At 43.5% G+C, this 21,148-nt stretch overlaps 1 protein-coding gene across 5 annotated transcripts in view; it reads right to left on the bottom strand.

The window, feature by feature from the left end:
• DISC1 (DISC1 scaffold protein) overlaps window positions 1–21,148 on the bottom strand; it is a 367,278-nt gene that overhangs the window by 197,448 nt on the left and 148,682 nt on the right. For 2 of the 5 annotated variants that reach the window (XR_009352717.1, XM_059170453.1), the window contains exons 7-9: window positions 19,481–19,535; window positions 15,141–15,243; window positions 2,813–3,001 (exon numbers count right to left, since the gene is read on the bottom strand). Coding sequence is in view for 4 of the 5 variants with exons in the window: in XM_059170453.1 (XP_059026436.1) it covers window positions 2,813–3,001; window positions 15,141–15,243; window positions 19,481–19,535 (347 nt within the window). In the remaining variant the exon portion in view is untranslated. Of the gene's footprint in view, window positions 1–260; window positions 2,517–2,812; window positions 3,002–15,140; window positions 15,244–19,480; window positions 19,536–21,148 lie in introns of those variants that run through there. The other 3 variants (XM_059170455.1, XM_059170456.1, XM_059170454.1) reach the window with 3 other exon arrangements.

Consider the following 21,148-nt stretch of genomic DNA (forward strand, 5'->3'; position numbering starts at 1 on the left):
GTGATAGAACAAATCAATAAGAGAAGAGAGAAGAAACACATGGTCCTCTCAATTGATGCAGAAAAAGCATCTGACAAGATACAGCATCCGTTTCTGATTAAAACTCTTCAAAGTGTAGGGATAGAGGGAATATTCCTCAGTTTCATAAAATCCATCTATGAAAAACCACAGTGAATATCATCCTCAATGAGAAAAGCTGACGGCCTTTCCTTTGAGATCAGGAACAAGACAAGGATGCCCACTCTCCCCACTCTTGTTCAACATAGTATTAGAAGTCCTAGCAACAGAAATCAGACAACAAAGAGATATAAAAGGTATTCAATTGGCAAAGAAGAAGTCAAACTCTCTCTCTTCGCAGATGACATGATACTTTATACGGAAAACCCAAAAGACTCCTACCCCAAACTACTAGAACTCATACAGTAATTCAGTAATGTGGCAGGATAAAAAAATCAATGCACAAAAAAACAGTTGCTTTCTTATACACTAACAAAATCTGGTTATTTTTAAAGAATTCTACATACTGCTTATTTCTTAAACAGTTTTATTTTAAAACATTTTATCTAAGAACAAGAAGAGTCAGCTCATGACACATACATGTATGGACATACTACTCCTTTGTATTTGGTCTACATTTAAAGCTCTACATTTAGAGCTCCCTCTAAATCTTTAACTCTCAAAAGCCAACAAATGGCAGACTATGGACTTTGGCCTAGTTTTACTGCATTCCAAAAGATAAAAAGCTTTAATCTACTAAGGAATTCGTTATTTATTTATTTATGTACATATTTATTTATCTCCCATTACTCTCATCAACCCAAGATTATTAACTTGGTTGACCTGAGGCCAAGTCACCTCAGATTGGTTAAGAATTACCGTCAGCTTAAAGCACAGGGAAAAGGGTAGCTGATCAGCAAAATCCAAGTCTAAGACATAAAGAACGCACTCGCCACAGTAACGAGCCGTCTGCAGCTTACAATCACTGGTGGTAACAATCTCTCATCCCATTTGTTTATGTTTTATTCATCATTTTGGAAATACTTAGTAAAGTGACAAGGATGAGATTCAAAAAATACTACATAGCTCTTTTTTTTTCTTTTTAAGAGATATTTATGGCTTTCAAGAGCTCAACTGAAGCTGGACTAAATTTGCTGGACTAAATTTGTCCAAATTGGTTGACATATTCTTTATTCTTAGATACTATGGATTCCCCCATATTGAGCCAAAAGTTATATAATGAAAACAAGAGAAATTTCATAGTGTTTATTGTTTATACATTTTAAAAAGTCTATAGCTAAAATTCATTTAAAATATCCAATGATTTTTGCTATCGTGACTTCATAAAGCACAGCATCCTATCTTAGGAAAAAGTGTTGTTATCCCTCAATACCCTAGTTACATAGTCAGACTCAAATGTAGAGTCTCTACATATTTGGCAAAAAAGAAGCCTTGACCTACAGAAGGGGGGAAAGAAAGATAAGAAGCCCTCGGTTGTCTAGCCAGGTTAGGCCTGCCCATTGCGAAGGAGACACAACCACTTGTAACATTTTGAACCGTTCTAAACAACCGAACATCCCATCTGTGATTCAAATAACTGAAACCTCTTTTTACAATTGAGTAGGCCTTTCAAACAAAATTTATTCATAGTGAAAAGACACCTAATTTCTGCTAACTAATTTCATATTTCTTTATTTGGTTTTGAATACTAATCTTCATTTACTCCAATCTGTGGAGTATTTTCAAATAGCCATATTTCAACTGTGGCTACCTAACAACCCATTCTTTTCTTATTTCTTTTTAAATAAGAATGCTTTGTAAATATAATTATTTATTAGTAGATCGATCTTTCATTTTCCTAGTAAACAGCATTTATTACGGACCATGATATTCTACGTATGACCTCTAGCCTCTAGCAGCTTCTACTTCTAGAAGAAATGCAAGAAGGCAGACACACACACGTGCACACACACCTTAAAAATCTGTGTAAGTTACCCCATTTACTCTGTATCACTCAATCAGCCTATGAGCTGGATATTCTTCTCATTTTACCAGTTTTTAAAAAAACGGGTTCTAGCATCTAACATATTTTAAGTCTGCATTTATTTCTCAGGATTGCTTTCTTCAGATTAGAAACTGAATCACTGTAAATTCTTTACACCTTTTTTTTTTTTTTAAAGAAATAAGTTTTCACTTTATCAGTTCAGACTGAACTAAGACTTGTCCCTCAGGGAGCAATCCTCAAGGTGACCCCAGCCACAATGGGAACAGAAAAGAACGCCAGAGTAAGGTAAGCGCTCCGACAGCCAGAGACTTCGGTCAAGGCAGCATTGGCCGCTCTCGTGTCACTCTTCCTGGAGAAAGAAGCTCTCAGGAAAAGCTCACACACAGAAGAGCCACTTCATGGTCTTCATTCCGTTTTCTGAGTCAGCCGGCTCTCGTCTGTGATTGTGCAAGCCAGAAGACGGAGCCAAGGAACTAAAGGAACATAACTGTCGAACAGAGAATATTCTCAAGCCCTGTGCCAAAGGAAAGATTGCTCTAAATGATCGCAAGGCTATTAGCACATGGAGGGTAGAGGAGGGGACAAAAGACAGCAAAGACAACGCATGTGGATAGTGAAACAAAAGCCGACAGGTAATTCTACCCCATTTGCCAAGGTTCTTGCCAAAAAACAAAATCCTCCAGGAAGAGTGTCCCATGCTCCAGGATGCCCTTCACAGTGATCTCACACGGGGCCCAGAACATCCCACCGGGCCACACAGGACCATCAACAGCGTGAATATTTCACCGGGCCACGGTTGTGACTGCTTACCGTAGGCGGTCTCCCCCTCGTCCAGCTGTCTTCTCAGTCTGCTGTAATCTTCCTTCACATCACCCAGCTTTTGGACATTCCTGGAACTCAGTGCCCGAAGCTTGTCCAGGAGTCCCTCCAGCGCTTCCCTTTCTGATGTTAATGATCTAATCTCCTCAGTGAGCTCCTTGGCTGTAGAGAAATGGTTTCCTGTAGCACATTGCAAGAGAGAAGGAGGGAAAACAAGTTTGACAGCATCCCCACACATGGAAGATTTAGCAGCAGCGAGTGTGCACCGGCAGTATGGAGAAAGAGGGCTGAGCTTTGCAAAGGCATCCAACTGCAGGGATAGCCTTCCGTGGGAAAAAAACACTGACTGTTCCGCAGTGTCTCTTTATCACCTTATTTTTTTTTAAAGATTTTATTTATTTATTTGACAGACAAATCACAAGGAAGCAGAGAGGCAGGCAGAGAGAGAGAAAGGGGGAAGCAGGCTCCCTGCTGAGCAGAGAGCCCGATGTGGGGCTCAATCCCAGAACCCTGAGATCATGACCTGAGCCGAAGGCAGCGGCTTAACCCACTGAGCCACCCAGGCGCCCCTATCACCTTATTTTTGTTAGGTCTGTTTCAAAGCTTCCATTAGTCAGTTCATGTCCTTGTGAAGCACAATGACACAAAAACATCCAAGTGAAATCCAGGGAAACACATGGTATGACCCCATTCAAATATCCCAATGTCAAGGAGGTGAAATATTACAGCAGAATGGAAAGGGACTAGCCATTGGAGTCAGGCTAGACCAAAATTCAAATCCTAGCCCTCCTATTACTCAACCTGCATGACCTTGAGCAAAGAAATTAACAGGGCAAACTTCTTATAAAATACGGTTGTACAAACACCTGCATCACAGGTGGCTTCAAGAATAAATACGATATTCCATAAAGCACTAAGCAAAATACGTCATGTGTTGTGTCTAGCAAGGTTGTAGGATACAAGGGCAATATACAAAAAGCAATTCTTAAATATCAACAGCAAATAAGTAGAAGATGTTTTTTTAAAATACTATTACAAGATATTTTAAGCTCAAAATACTTAAGGATAAATTTAAAGAAACATGTGCAAGACCTCCACACACAAAACCATTTTAAAAACTTCTGGGAGAGGGGCGCCTGGGTGGCTCAGTGGGTTGGGCCACTGCCTTCAGCTCAGGTCATGATCTTGGGGTCCTGGGATCGAGTCCCGCATCAGGCTCTCTGCTCAGCAGGGAGCCTGCTTCTCTCTCTCTTTCTCTGCCTGCCTCTCCATCTACTTGTGATTTCTCTCTGTCAAATAAATAAATAAAATCTTAAAAAAAAAAAAAAACAACTTCTGAGAGAAATTTAAAAAGACTTCAGTAATCAGAAAGACAGAATACTATATATACATATATTGGAAAACTGAATATTTTAAATATTTCTATCTTCCTCAAACTCATCTATTCATTCAAATCAATTCCAATCAACATCTCATAATGGTCTTTTGGAGAAACCAACAAGCTTATTCTAAAATATAAAAGAAAATGCACAAGGTCTAGATCAGCCAAAACAAAAACAAAAACCTTGTAAGGTAGAATGAAGAGAACATATCTTACTTGATTTCAAACTAATGCAGAAGGTATAGATCAAGATAGAATGACACTGGCATTAGACAAATAGATAAACAGATCAATGGAGTAGAACAGACAGTCCAGGAGTGAACCACACTCACACAGTCAACTGATTTTCAACCAAAGTGCCAAAGCAAGTCGATGAGGAAAAGAGAGAACAACTGACCACTGACCACCACAGGTTTGAACGATGCGTGTCCATGTGTATGTGGATTTTTTTAAAATAAATACAGTACAGTACTGTAAATATATTTTCTCTTCATTATGATTTTCTTAATATTCTCTCTTTTTTTAAAGATTTTATTTATTTATTTGACAGACAGAGATCACAAATAGGCAGAGAGGCAGGCAGAGAGTGAGGAGGAAGCAGGCTCCCTGCTGAGCAGAGAGCCTGATGCAGGGCTAGATCCCAGGACCCTGGGATCATGACCTAAGCCAAAGGCAGAGGCTTAACCCACTGAGCCACCCAGGTGCCCCGATTTTCCTAATATTTTATTTTCTCTACCTTGCTTTATTGTAAAAATGCAGTAGGTGAAATATGCAATACACAAAATATGCATTAATCAACCCTCTGTGTTATTGGTAAGGCTTCTGGTCAACAGTAGGTTACTAGCAGCTCCATCGAGGGAGAGTCAAATTTTTGACCCTCAGATTTTTGACAGTGTTGGGGGCTGGTACCCCTGACCCCCACATTGTTCATGGTTCAACTATATTTTCAACAAATGGTAATGGAACAACTACCTACAGAAATGGGGAAATTTTAGCTTTGATCCATACTTCAAACCCTACACAAAGTTTAATTAGAGATGGATCACAGAATTATATGTGGTAGCAAGAACTATAAAGCTTGTAGAAGAAAGCATAGAAGACTTTTCTAACTTTGGAATAAGCAAAACTTTTGTTAGAACCCAGAAAACACTAACAACAACAAAAAATAGATAAGTGGACTTCGTCACCATTAAAAACCTCTATTCATCAAAAAAATACCACTAAGGAAATGAAAAGGCAAGCCACGGACTGGGAGAAAATATTTGTACATAAATCTGACAAAGGAGGGGCGCCTGGGTGGCTCAGTGGGTTAAGCAGCTGCCTTCGGCTCAGGTCATGATCTCAGAGTCCTGGGATCAAGTCCCGCATCGGGCTCTCTGCTTGGCAGAGAGCCTGCTTCCCTCTCTCTCTCTCTCTCTGGCTGCCTCTCCGTCTACTTGTGATTTCTCTCTGTCAAATTAATAAATAAAATCTTTAAAAAAAAAATCTGACAAAGGAGTCAAATCCTATAACCCAATAATTAAAACCCCAATGACCCCGTTGAAAAATGGGCAACTGGTTTAACAGGAATTTTACAGTGTAAGATATACAAATGGCTGGTGATCATATGAAAACTGGTTGGTGGTTATTAGCTGCCAGAAAAATACAAATTAAAGCCATAGAGATTCCATGACAAAACCCTTCCAATGGCTCAAATGAGCAGACTACAGCTGTCGGGCTGGCAAGGACGCAGAGCTATGGAGCTCTCGTACACAACGGGAGTATCGATGGCACTTCTCTCTGTTTCTCCTCAAGTTAAATACACACCTGTCCTTGGACCCAAAAATTCTATTTCCAGGTATTTGTCCGGGAAGAAATGAAAATATGTAACCAAAAAATAGTTGTACTCAAATGTTCATAGTGGCTTTACTCGTGATAGTCCAAATGAAATCTAATGTCCACCAAGGGGAGAAAAGCAGAAACAATGGAAGACTATTCTGCCGCAAAAGGGCACCAGCTCTGCACATACACAGTGACATGGGGGTAGCTCAAAGAAAGAAAAAAGATGTAGAAGAATGCATACCACGTGAATCCACTGATACTCAGTTCTAGCACAGGCAAAACTGATCCGTGGTGAAAGAGATCAGAACGGAGGCTGGCTGGGGATTGGGGGTGATGACTGGGAAGGGGCACCAGGGTGATGTTTCTGGAGGAATGAAAATATCTTGATAGGGTCGCAGACCAAAGGTGTCAAAATTCATACTATTGGGCACTTAAGATCTGCGTGTTTCATTGAATAGAAATCATACCTCAATTAAAAAGGGAAAATACATTAGGGGAAATTTTAATATGAAAGTTACACCATAAATGAATAAGCTTATCACAGTAGTGAGTGCTCCATAAATAATAGTTATTGTTATCAGGGGGCTCCATGATGTTTCCGCGATAGCAGCTATGAAACCTTTCTCCTCTACCTTACCAGCATCCTAGGAGGAAGCTATGCCCTATGTTAACTATTCTGAAATGCACCTTTTACCCCCCGTGTTAACCTCTCTGAGATGGAGATGTGTCTTGCAATTGCCATCAGCCGGGAGGTAGTCAGGATGAAGCTGTTACTACGTGACTGTCATTCTCGGTGGCTTGGTGGACCGTCAGCAAGCCCCTGGCGTTTCAAAGTACACTATGGAGTATTATTCCTCCATCAGAAAGGATGAATAAACCAACTTTTGTAGCAACATGGACCGGACTGGAAGAGATGATGCTGAGTGAAATAAGTCAAGCAGAGAGAGTCAACTATCATATGGTTTCACTTATTTGTGGAGCATAACAAATAGCATGGAGGACAAGGGGTGTTAGAGAGGAGAAGGGAGTTGGGGTAAAATGGAAGGGGAGGTGAATCATGAGAGACTATGGACTCTGAAAAACAATCTGAGGGGTTTGAAGTGGCAGGGGGGTGGGAGGTTGGGGTACCAGGTGGTGGGTATTATAGAGGGCCCAGACTGCATGGAGCACTGAGTGTGGTGAAAAAATAATGAATACTGTTTTTCTGAAAATTAATTAATTAATTAAAAAAAAAAACATTTCAGGATGACTGGGGTCCTGGCCCTTGTCTGAAAACCCCCTGTCGTGATGGTTTTGTAAGATCAGGAAAGTACCATCAGTTAAGACTTGAAGAACCGTGTTGCAGCTTGGCAGAAACTATAGAAAACAGTAGTTCATTCTCGGAGGCGGGGGGGAGGGGAGTTGCGTCACCAACAGTTTCGCGGATGCGGAGGGTGATAATGGATGAAAAAACGTGAGTTCTGACTACTGTGAGTCACATCGTGTTTCAGAACACTCAGACTCCAAATACGAAGACATTTTAGGAAAGCCTTGAGTGATTAAGTCTCCTTTCAAAGATTTTTCAAAGGCCCAAACACATCTAAAAGAACTACTTCAGTAAGTGTAAAATAAAAATTCTCAGCCACAGAAAGAATTATATCATTGTTTAATTGACAGCGATTTTTCTTTCTTCGCAGTGTATACAATAATGGCGCCTTTTATGTTCACTGAAATACATGTTGTTATTTCTGCTTTATAGTGGAGAAAACTGAAACCTAGAAAAAAAAACATCTTGGGGGGTTACATAGCAATAAAATGAAAGGCAGGTTTCCACCTCAAACAGAACTCCTGAATCCTTCTTAGGTTCTAAACTATGCTATTTACTTCTTCATTATTATTATTTAAAAGGGAGATTTCAACCCGGTGTAAGTGGGAGAAATATGACAAAATGTTTTCCCACATTAAAGGCATTCTGGACACCTAGCACATAATGTTTCTGTCACTGAAATGCACAATTCCCAATTCCATGCCTGGATAAGTATCTTTTGAGATCCTGTTTATTGTCTATCACTCAAGTGGGCAGATACAGGGGAGAACTAGTCACTACCCTGCTCTCCAGGAAGCCACCATCAAATAAAGAAGAGAAGACGTGTTCTAAGAAATGGGCAAATTCACTCTAGGAGACCTCAGAGAAGGAAGACTTTTCCAGAAGGGGAGACAGAGGCAGGTTTCATGAGGAAAGAATGTAAGGTTTCCAAAAGAAGAAACGGAAACCTGATTAGAGAACAAAGGGCTTGTCTTCGGCGGGAGGCAGGCATGTGGCCGAGGTGTGCATGAGGCCCACAAAGAAGGTGGATCCAAACAGGAGGGGGTCCAAGATGCCAAGGTGATGGGCTTGACCCATTTTGGAAAAGCCAAGTCCAGAGAAGGAGAGCGGACTGGACCTCCTCAAGCTTTGAGCTATAAATAGCAACACAACTAAAACATTTCCTGGATCCATGGTTCCTTTCTTGTACAATAACCAAGTAGGGGCTGCTATGGAAGGAGCCCCCATGGAGGGCTACCAAGTACTTCAAGTTTGATGGATTCAGGGTTTGGGAAGAGGAGAAAGGTTCTGGAGGTGGATGGCGGTGATGGTTGTATGGAAATGTGGATGTACTTGACACCACTGAGCTGTACACTTAGAAATGGCTACAAGGGTAAATTTAATGTGTGTATATATTTCATCACAATAAAAAGATGTCCCTTAAAAAACAAAAAAAGAATTTCAAGGGACATACCGCCCAGGATGGTTTGGGGAAGACCAGCTCAGAGGTGTGACTGCCTCTAGACAGGGCAGCCACGGGCACAATGTGATGCCTTCTAATGTCCTTTCCCTGCCTGGTTCAGGGAGCCCCAGCCTTTCTGCTGGACCATATTTTCAAGCAAGAGAGGTGATCCCAAGTGAGGTGGGCGCCAATGGTGTCTCCGGGGACACAAAGCAGAATACACCACAGTGTGCAATCTCCTTCTACAAACAGTTCAGAGAGAAAATAAGTCAGAGGGGGCACCTGGGTTGACAGTCGGTGAAGCGGCTGCCTTTGGCTCAGGTCATGATCCGGGGTCCCGGGATCGAGCCCCATGTCGGGCTCCCTGCTCAGCGGGAGTCTGCTTCTCCCTCTGACCCTTCCCCATCTCGTGCTCTCTCAAATAAATGAGTAAAATCTTTAAAAAAAGAAAATAGAAAAGACTACCTAGGCAGGGAAGTGCCTGCACAGAAGGTTTGCTGGGATGGCAGGAAACACGTTCTCAGATGCCCTGCAACTCACAGCAAGCTCTCGAGGCCAGGACCCTTAATAAAACATGAGAGAGATCATGAGTTAAAACCTGGGTCCCTTCCTTGATCCTGAGGGAAAATGTATAGTGAGAGACGTGCACATTTTATATATGCAGAAAGAGTGCAAATTCCCCAAGAGACAGTTACTACCACACCCAAAGCCATGATGAAATGCTACACTGCCCCCGTTACTATTTCATAAGCATTTGGGGCTCTATTCCAAGCCCATGAGGTAAATCATGGCTTGATTTAGTCCTCCCTGATTACTGAAACTGGCCAAGAGCTCTGTGATGAAAATACAGAAAAGTAAACACTGATCCCTGAAGGAAGTCCCATCAGTAACACCGTGACCCCAATCTCTGTGACTCTAATGGGCCCCTTCCTAAATGCCATGGGAGGATTTGTGCAGACGACTGTCCTGCCTTTGCCAACATCCCGCACCTCCACCTGCCTGCTCTCCAGCAAAAGAACCCTACCTGGGCCTGCACAGAGGCTCTTTAAAACACCTGTCAAAATATTTTATTCCACAAAGGCCACCATTAAAACCCTCCAGCTAAAAATTCTAAGGCCAACACTGATTTTATCCACTCTGTTCCTTCTAATTTTATCCTTCATCATGAACTCAAATCTCTCCCTCCTCCACTTCACAATGTCTGGGCTTCCTTTTCTGAGGTCATTATTTGAGAGTCTGACTTGGTTGATAATGGAGCTCTAGTTAGAGCAATGGTCTCACTTGGCCCTTCCAACAAGCCAGGATGGGGATCTTATAATGATTGTCCTTGATTTCCAAGAAGAAACTAAGACCCAGGGAGTCACCCTCTCAAGGTCACAAAGTTTTGGAGTTCTAAGATCCCACATGAGGTTACTGAACTTGAACTGGGTTTTTCCAACCTCGTGTTAGGTGCTATTCTACCAAATACAGCTCAGGAAGTGATTTGTCACCCATAAAGGGAGGGAACACGAAGGGGGTTGGGGAAGGAATCCTGCACCTGGGTAGGCTGTGTCACCCATCAGTCTCCAGAACTCACTATGACTTTCATCTAGGGGGACATGCCACAAACATGCACATGCACACACACTCACACACACACGGTATACTGCAGAAGTCCACAGACATCTCCATCTGTAACGATCCTCCTAAAATCACTCACGTTTACACCCCCAAATTTGAGCTAACCTTCTTTACTGGAAAAAAAAGAATGAAAGAAGGAAATCCAGTACTAAAAATCATCAAACTCCAAAAATAACAGAGTCCTGACTCTTTTTTCTGGCATAACACCGTACCTTTGAGGAACTCCAAGCTCCAGTACATGTGGTTAGGCAAGACCTCACGTTCTGTCACTCAAAGCCTCCCCCTCAGCCATATCAAGGCTCTGTGCTAGGAGCTTGTACCAGCAGAACAAACACAAGTGACCAGCCCCTGGGCCAGCACTCCCCACACCATGCCGCCACCTCGCCACAGAAGCTCTTCCGGCTGGAATTGGCCATTTTCTGTCTGTTTTGTTGCTTTCTTCCCATCACTATGATTTCCTGAGAGAGCAAAAAGCATTTTCTGTGAGCAGAGCCCTTTTGAACATCAGGCATTTTAGATGGCCACATATTTCACAGAGAAGACGGGGAACAAAACACTCAAACACACGGATTTTACGTAAAACACAGACTGCCTCTAACAGTGTGAGAAAGTATGGTACCTAGTGAGAGATAAATGACAATGGCCAGATCATCTCTACAAATTGCACTCTGACCAGCAACCTAACACAATCCTCCTGGGGGACATGAACCCCCATATCTACAAGAACCAGTCCAGGAAGCCAGCCTGCTCCAAGGCAGTCCCTAGGAAGAAAGATTGTTATTCTAGTAATAATCCAGGAAACTGAACAATCATTTCTATAATAATTGGTCCAAAATGGCCAGGATTTTATTAATAACTGACAGCTTCCCTAATTTTTGTCCCTGCTTCCAACTTAGCACCAGCCAGAAAAAGCCAAATACATTCTCTGAAACGATCACACGGGATGCTCTCTAATTAGCCTGCCTCTCACTTCCCCAGCCTCCCATCAGAACATACCTGAAGCCTTCCCCTTCTTCTACTGCAAAGCTTTCCCACTTTTCTGCCTGCCTTTGAGTCTCTGCCAAAACACGGGTAATGGTGGCTGACTCCCTTGCCACCGTAAGTTCTGAAACAGCTTTCACGTCTTCTCATTTGGTGGGTCTCATTTATTTCCACACTGGACAGACATCATCTTTGAAAAATCTCTGCTGGGCATCTCATCACCTCCAGCCATTGATGTAAATTTTTTAGAGAGAGGGAGACATTCTGAGCTTATCTAGAAAACCTTGTTTGTGCCTAGATACGCTTCTATGTAGACACTAAGGTATTTGAATTGCAGCTGATTTTTATTCTCTGTAAAGAAAAATCAAATTGGATAGAACCATCATTTAAAAAAAAAAAAAGAAATTGGCTTGGAGTACCTGAGACATCTTGGTATGCTACTTAGGAATAAATGATGATCTGAACTGTTTGTCCCTTGGAAACAAATGACAGGAAGCAGGTGGGCAAGGAAATATACCACAAACAGAGGGATGACCCAAAGGAAGTATGAAAATAACAGATTCTAGGGATCAGCAATCAACAAATGAGGTGCATTTTTTCTTAACATAATTACTCTTATTGACTGTCTTCTGAGTGCCCAGCAAAGCCAAGGGAAAAATAGCAGAGTGACTCAACAGATGGACGGCATCAACAACAGTGGGTGATCCAAGCAGGGAAAGGCCGGAGCCAGAAATGAACACACCATGTCAGTATCAGGGCAAGACCAGAAGCTGGGCATCAGGGAGCCAGGCTTGGAGTCTAAGGGACAGGAAACAGTCAGAGCGAGGGCAGGCTGCCTGCAGATGAAGACTGGGACACTCATCAGGTTACAGAGCCTGGGTGGCTCAGGCAGTTAAGCATCTGCCTTTGGCTTAGGAGATGATCCCAGCGTTCTGGGATCGAGCCCTATTTCAGGCTCCCATTTCAGGCTCCCAGCTCAGCAGGAAGCCTGCTTCTCCCTCTGCCTCTGCCGCTGCCCCCGCTCCCCGACTCATGCTCTCTCTCTCACTCTGCTCTCTCTCTCAAATAAATAAACAAAATCTAAAAAAAAAAAAAAAGAAAGAAAGAAAGAAAGAACTCACTGTTAAACATAAATGAGCTAGGACTTTGTGAATCTGACTATAAAACCATCTCTTATTCCCAGTCTCTGCAGATAGTAAAGCATTCTTACATTAAGAGAAGGTCTCAGTCTATAAACCAAATCAAGGAGTGAAGCGAAGAAACTTTCAGAAAAAAGGCCCTCTGGGAATCTTTTTTTTAAGATATTTATTTATTTATTTATTTATTTTATTTGACAGAGAGAGACCACAAGTAGGCAGAAAGAGAGGAGGAAGCAGGCTCCCCACAGAGCAGAGAGCCCGATGTGGGGCTCGATCCCAGAACGCCGGGACCATGACCTGAGCCAAAGGCAGAGGCTTTAACCCACTGAGCCACCCAGGCGCCACCCTGCTCTGGGAATCTTAAAAGAACCCTCTAAGACCCTCTTCAATCAAGAGGGCGTCCAACCTTCCTGAGGGCAATGCCCCTCAGCGTTTTCGCAGGCTGACCAAATGGGAAAAGGCTTCTTTCTCTTGGAGAGGTTTGTCATGGCTTTTGTCTAACGGAGTGAGGGTTTGCCATTCTGAACTCACGAAGATAGGTCTGTCAAGACCCGACAGGACGTGCCTTTTCCCTGCTCAGATCCTCCCTGCTGTGGAGCTCAGCTCAAAAACAAACAGAACGCACAATATGTACAGAATGATACCCACTCTGGCACTGGCATGGCCCACAGGGACAGCCTGTGACTGGAAAGCCTGTTTGCCAACAGCCTACAAAGTAATCAGGAACTAGCAAGGTGAAGGGGGGAGTTCTCATCCCAGCTAATTCAGGTCACCCCTCCTCCGATCAGGCCTCACAGGTGCTCTCAGCGGATCAAAGAACTAAACATGAAACACAGGCCCCATAGGCAATGTACCACCAGAAGAATTTTCCCTGGGATTCTTTTTTTTTTTTTTTTAAGATTTTATTTATTTATTTATTTGACAAACAGAGATCACAAGTAGGCAGAGAGGCAGGCAGAGAGAGAGGGGGAAGCAGGCTCCTGCTGAGCAGAAAGCCTGATGCAGGGCTGGATTCCAGGACCCTGAGATCATGACCCAAGCCGAAGGCAGAGAGGCCCAACCCACTCAGCCACCCACTCAGCCACCCACTCAGCCAACCCACAACCCAACCCACTCAGGCACCCCTTCCCTGGGATTCTAAAAGGAGATTATTCACATTGGAGAGAGGGTTTTCTGTGCTACCTTCATGACCATCTCCTCCCTCAGGCTTAACAGAGACCCATCCACCTGTGTTCCTCAGGAAGATAAATGGATTAAGAAAGGCAAAAACACTAACTCAGAAGCAAGATTACGTTCAATCTTTTTTTTTTTCTCTTAGCAAATGGGGCCATAATTTCAAGTAAATGGCATGTGAAGCTGTTGAGAGCCGAGCCCCACACTCTCATTTCGATGTTGCTCTGGTTGTAAATAACATGCCCGACTGCACCAGGAGCCAAATTGCTCGTTAGCTGCCAACATTAGTTGTTTAATGATCTGGAGAGCAGAAGCTGCCAATTATTGTATTCCTTCTTAAAATGCCATTTAAAACCCATACATGTAATTATTACACCTTTTTGTTAAATTTTTTATGATGCTTCTGAAGCCGATGAGCTGTAGGGTCACTCAACCTATCGAAGTCAGGGAATCCTTGGAGGATGTCACGACACAGCTGGATTAAGAAGCTATGAATCGGGGGCATCTGGGTGGCTCAGTGGGTTAAAGCCTCTGCCTTCGGCTCGGGTCATGATTCCAGGGTCCTTGGATCGAGCCCCGCGTCGGGCTTTCTGCTCAGTAGAGAGTCTGCTTCCTCCTCTCTCTCTGCCTGCCTCTCTGCCTACTTGTGATCTCTGTCTGTCAAATAAATAAATAAAATCTTAAAAAAAAAAAAGAAGAAGAAGAAGAAGAAGAAGAAGAAGCTACAAATCGCCTGAACGTGAGCCCTTGCTCTGCCACCACTTAGCTAACTGAGTGAACTTAACCAAAGGACACATCCCAGGGCCTCAATCTCCTAATCTGTTCACTGGGACCCTGCATCTCTTCCACCTACCTAACACAGCTGTTACGAAAATGAAATAAAATAACAGCACAGGGTACGATATTATTTTCAGAGACCTACTAATGAATGGGAAAATGTATCCCTAAGAACTACCAGATGACAGAGTGATGATGATACACCGAGAATCCTCTAGGAATCTACCATCTCCGACTGGGATGGTAAATTAAGTGTATTACTTTAGCTCCAGTTACTCTCTCTCCTTATAGGAAGGGGCAACCACACCCAACAACCTGCGAGCCTCTACAGACACACATGGCAACTACGTAAACATCTGAAACATCTGCTGGGATTACAAGGTCTCCAGAGCGCCTCTCCTGTCTTCAAGAAACAGAAACCAGAAGTCCAAAATAGGATGCAGATAACTTCTTATTTCACTACATGTGCATACACAGTTTTAATAGTCTTACAAGGAGGCCATGCTGCCCAATCAGTCCATGAGTTTTAGGGAGACTTCCCACAAACGCTCTGAAATGTCCAAGTATGACCTAAGTAAGAGGTAGAACATTACTCGAGGTTGAAACCTGGAGACGGAGGCAGCTGGCACTATGCCCCTCCACCGTTTCAGTGTCCCCCACTCCCCTCCACAGCCAGTTACCTGAGACGGCCAGCATTTTGGCTTCAAGCAACACCGGGAGTTGGTCTTCAATGTCACTCACTTTTTTCCTGAGAGTGCTGCCGAGTCTCTCGCTCATACACACCTAGGGGGAGAGGAAGAGCCAGGACACGTCATTTGGTCAGGTAAAAACCAGAAGGCAATGGGGCGGCCCGTCAGGATTTCTGGGTTTAAAAGCAATTGAGGGGGTGATAAAGAGTAATGGAGGGGAGTTATTTAAAAGTAGACAAGGATGGAAGGAAGGAAGGAAAAAGGAAAGAAAGAGCGAAGGGGAGGGAGGGAAGGAGGGAAGAAGGAAGGAGAGAGAGAGGAAGGGAGAGAGAGAGAGAGAGGAAGGAAAGATGGAAGGAGAAAGAAAGAAGAGAGAGAGAAGAAAAGAGGAAAAAAGGCAGGAAGGAAGATGAAGGAAGGGAGGAAGAAAGGAAGGAAGGAAGGAAGGAAGGAAGGGAAGCAGAGACGGAGGGGGACGGCGGGAGGGAGCGAGCACTGGCACACTCCAAGCCTCAGGTCCACACCTTCACCACACCCACCCACAAAAATGACAAGAGCTAACAGACCAGAGCACAACCACAAACCAGAAAACCTCCCCACCCTGCCTACGCCCTCCCCAGGGTTACTCCCTCCGCCTGAAACATTCTGGCTCCAAGTGTAATTAGCCCACTCACACCTTTCGGGGCTCTGCTCAGACGTCACGTGGGAAGAAAGGCCTGGCCGGTTACCCATATAAAATAGCGGGCCCCTCAACCCTGCCTCCCCTTCCTCCCTCCCCTCAAGGGGCCTTTCCCCACATGTCTATCTGTTTTATTCTTGTTCTCCTAGCATCTCTCTCCACGAGGATGCAAGCTCTGCGTGAACAGGGACTTCACTCTATTCCTGGCAAGTCAGACTTGAAAAACAGACAAGGAGACCTCAGCGAGGTTGACAGGTTTTATCATGTATTTTTTCAGGACACCCAAACACTTCCTACATTTTTCTTCGCTCTTTCAAAAATAGCAAAACTGAAATCCCACTTTTCTTTTCCAAATGTCTTGGGTTATCTTTTATTTTGTTTGAAACCAAAACATCACATTTTTTTCTTTTGTTTAAAGCAAAAACCTCATATTTGATTGCTATCTACACCCTCACTAGTGAGCTACCTAAAAAAACATCCAGTTCAACAAAAGCACATAGCTCAGTTGAATAACAACAAATGTGTGTATGGAGACTTTTGGGGTGGTCTACAAAGGATCCCTCTTTTCTTCCTAAAAATTTGATTCCATTCAAAAACTAAAATTAACCCAGTTGGGTTCCTAGAACCCAGAGAAAATGTAAAATTCAATTTCCCCAGAAGAATATAGATCTTAATAGATACCATCAAGTAGAATTGTTTTGCTTATCACAGACAGAAAATGAAATTATTTTTGGAATCCAAGCAGACCTCACCCATCCTGACTAAAATGTTATACTATTTCTTTCATGGCCTTAAATATGTTCTTTTCCATCAAGCAGCTGTAACTTCCCAGATCACAAAACTCATTCTCTGGGTCAAGACCACAGTGTGATGGCCTCCACGCCTCAGCTAACATCAGCAGCGATGAGTATTCCCCTGCCCCAAGTGAGAATTCCAAGACCCTCTAAATGGTCCTGAGATTTGTCGGAAGTCAGAACACCCACATTTGGGTGTTAAAAAGAAGAGGCTCTGGAAACTTCCCCATACCACTGGGTCTTGGGTTGGCCCAGGGCCCGACGGCAGGCCCATCCCCTTCCATCCGTGTAAGAATGTCACTGGATGTCTGAGAACACTTCTGCTAAGCCTGTAACACCACCCATAATTCTTATGTCTCATTCAATGTATGTTCGGTCTTCCTGATTTTAGTTAACAGCTTCTGTTAATCATAATTGGGTCAGCTTCTCCTTTGTTGAGCAAATCTATCCTTCAAGCTGTCACTATTAATAGGAGACTGTCTTTCTAAATCTTATTAAATTGCAATGTACATTCTTTCAAGCACTGCTGGATGTAATCCAGTATCTACCAATCTCCAGATACTCCATTTATTTCCAGCTATTTCTTCCATCTCATTTATCCCTTAATTACCTGGTTTGGGGAACCAAAAGCGCCAAAGAAATGTAATGAATGAAGGAGGGTTCCATCTCTCTTTGAGGGAAGAATCTAAAGAGTATCAGACCTATGTATTTAAGGTCATGAGTCATGAGTCAGTCGAGTCCACAGTATAAAACTGTTTCTGTGTGACTGGGCAGTCGTAATTCTGTGTGGACTAATATATGTCCCCAAACACACACACACACACACACACACACACACGTGAGAGAGAATGCACGCACACACACACTCATGTCTGTACGGACATACACACCCACTTAAACACACACATACATACCCCCCGAAAATCTGCATCTCCTTTATATTTCCAGGTAAAATGGGACCCTGAGGAACTCATTATCAAATGAAGCTTTTAGATTTACATTTTAAAATCTTAGCTATGAATTCCTTAATCCCCTCAAAAAGCAAGGGAATTAGGAGTTATTCATAAGTGCGTTAGAGAAGGTATGCAAACAAAGCCAATCACTTTTGGCATTTGGGCAAATCCAAGAGATTTAGCAGTAGTGGAGATTATCAACAAATCCCACTATCGTGTGCATATGTTAATATATGTGTGTGCATAATATAAAATGTCCTAGAAAATACACTCCCATATCAACACCACACATGTTCTGTACAAGGCACACCTCTCTGCTCACTGCTGGGACAGGGACTCGTTTAGATCACACACAGCATGTTCTTCTACTCAACAAACCCACACGCCAGAGTATTTCCACAAGTTAATTGTGTGTAGCAGTTGGGATGCACCAGATAAATGGCACATGTTTACACCAGAAAATACAGGAGAAGGAATACTCCTGCCCCTGTCCCAGGCAGGAAGCTTTGGTATCTCCAAACCTCCTCAGGGGCTCTGCCTGAAGGTCACGTGGCAGACACCACAGAACATGAGTACTAGTCGGTGACATCATTCAAACATACTGAACAGAAATTCCAGTATGCCCTCTAGCACTTCCCCTCCCGCTTCATGTGACAGAAGGGGTAAACCAAGTCAGTGTCTCTTGAGCAGGGAAGAAAGTCTCTAAGCCCTGTGCAACGGGAGAACCCATGACAAAAGCCCTTTCCTGAAGCCCTGCCTGGGGATTCTGCTCCTCTTGCGGCTCTGCAGAAAGCCGCCCCTTGGATCTCGTCTTGCACGTCTTCGGGCAAGTCTTCTGGTGGGACATCACTGCCTCTCAAACTGCCACCGTATGACTTTGTAGTACAATCATTTAATGTTTTGCTTTGTTTCGTTTTTCAGAAAATGGACACAAAAACTGAAAAAAAAGGGCGAGGAAGACCTGTGGACACTTTTGCCAACAACACAGCCCCAGTCTCAGCCCAGCTGTGGTGACACACAAGCCCGCTGGCAGGTCTCCCTGATCTCACTCCTGGGCGCTGGGGGAGGGCAAGAGAATATTCCTTCCAGGCCAGTGGACTCTCGCCTGCTTTGCTCTCCACTCAGACACCTGTTCTTGGGTACATCCTGACCATCCTATAACCAGCCCTGGCTCCCAGACCTAACATAAATAATTAACGATTCATCCCAGTTCTCTGCTGCCCATTCGGTGATTCACAGAGTAACTGATCCTGCTTCTCAGTGTGTCAATAACTCGCTCACACAGAACTATCTCTGCAGGGAAGAATTTTGTTTTGTAAACTGTGCTTATCCTAACTAACCATGACATTGGCTATTTAATTGAGTTGGCTATGTGTTCCCGGGGAATAATGCAGGAGTGCGCTATCTGTATGCAATCCAAGGTCCTGGCATGAAGTATAAATGGCAGAGAATATAGGCAAAATGATTCTGAAGTCAGCTTAAAACGTTTATAAAAACTCCTGCTATGCCTTTTCCAAAACCTGTTTGTGAGGATCCCAGGAATCTGTCTTCCTGGAAGAAAAACAATTAATGTTTCAGATTACTCCCATCTGCAAAGCCTTTTCATGCAAAGGCATTTGATGGTACCCGAAAGCACTCATTTTCCATTCCCTAACACTGGCAGCTCCGGGGAGGCAAAGGTCGAACCAGTCAATTCCTGGGGGACCAGAAGCCAGGACCTCCACCAGGGCAACAGCCCCCTAACCAGCTCTTTGCGCTCATTGCCTGGCCTGTCGAATGGCTCTATAACGTCCTCACTTCTTTCATAGCCATGAGCTAGCCTGAAATTTCATGCGAGCTAGACATGATATTAAGTCAAAAGAAAACTTGAAAGACTTTAGAAAATGAGAATATAAATGTACTTACCTTAGCAGTGATTTCCTTAAGGGACAAGTTGAGGGATTTTATCTGTTCCTGGAGGCTAGAAGAATGAGAAAGAGGACATCGGTCTTCTTGCAGTCATAGTTCCATACCACAACATACAGAAATACTGTGAAATGGTGAACTTTCCATCAGCGCAAAGGCTGAGGAACAGTGGGAATTTGACTTTGGAATTAGCAAGTTGCTAGGAAGCAGATTTCCCCTTCCTAATTATGCTCCACTTAGGCTAGTACTTAAATCTGTTCTTTCCATAGTAAACATCTCTATAGCCCATAGATAGGGAAAGGAACAACTCAGATGTCCCAGAAGCAAAGGGTGAAAATTTTACATTCTTATAGCCCTACCTTCCAAGAAGGATGGTCTACACAGGGTAGCATTTCATGAGCAGTAATCAGACATTGTCTATCTGGGCCCACTGTTTAATCCAACAAATGTGCACTGAGCGCTTTCCGGGTTTAGCAGCAAAGTAGAGCATATAGGAGATACGTATACTTGAAGTATAGAATATCCTCACTCTCCTTAGGCTTATCCTTTCCTCCTTTTTCTCCTTAGCTCTATTCACCTTGACACATTCATTTATTCAGGTAATTTCTCTCTACCCCACTGGAATGTAAGTTCCATCACTGTAGCAACCATCAGTTGGGTTCACTCCTGTATCCCTACTGCTTAAGACAATTCCTGCAGCTTATAAGGAGGCACTCAGTCAAGATCTACAGAATGGATGGGTGGACGGATGGATGGACAGATGGATAAAACTAAGAATCAGATCTTATTCTCAGTGTTGTTACCTAAAAGAGAGGAAGTACACACAGACAATCAACTACAATACAAAGCAAGATGGAAAAATTACTATCGAGGATAGGAACCCAGTGTTAAGGTCAAACTGCTTCCAAAAAATTGTTACAGGCAAGGGCAGCTGGGTGGCTCGGTCAGTTAAACATCCAGCTCTTGGTTTCAGCTCAGGTTATGATCTCGGGGTCATGGGATTGAGTCCCACGTGAGGCTCGACACTCAGTGCAGAGTCTGCTTGAGATTCTCCCCCCCACCACTCCTCCCCTGTTCAGGCACTCTTCTCTCAAAAATAAATAAATGAAATCTTTTTTTAAAATTTTTTTTTAATTTATTTAACAGAGATCACAAGTAGGTGGAGAGGCAGGCAGAGGGTGGTAGGAAGCAGGCTCCCTGCTCAGCAGAGAGCCTGATGTGGGGCTCGATCCCAGGACCCTGGGACCATGACCTGAGCCGAAGGCAGAGGCTTAACCCACTGAGCCACCCAGGCGCCCCATAAATGAAATCTTAAAATTAAAAAAAAAAAAACTATCACAGGCAGATACTGTCTCCAAGGGCACAGGGGAAACAGTAAGGTGGGTAACAATTTAGAAAACTACGGTATTAGTGGGAGAGCTTCCTGGAAGAGGTGGAAAGTGAATTGGGTCTCAAGGGAAAAGAAGGAATAATGAAAGTCCAGAGAAAAGAGGAGTCCAGCTGGCCCATGTGGCTCACAGAGGTGAACTGTGATGGACAGGAAGGGGAAGGATTGTTTCTAATGGGAAGGGGGAAGTGGGGGGCAGGGATAGAAGGGAGAAATCAGTCCACATCTGCAGTGTGTGCTCGTTTATTTAGGAAAATAAGTGAAGGAAATGCTAATATTTG

The sequence above is a fragment of the Mustela lutreola genome, chromosome 4 (assembly GCF_030435805.1).
Source record: "Mustela lutreola isolate mMusLut2 chromosome 4, mMusLut2.pri, whole genome shotgun sequence".
In the NCBI taxonomy this organism is placed as follows: domain Eukaryota; kingdom Metazoa; phylum Chordata; class Mammalia; order Carnivora; family Mustelidae; genus Mustela; species Mustela lutreola.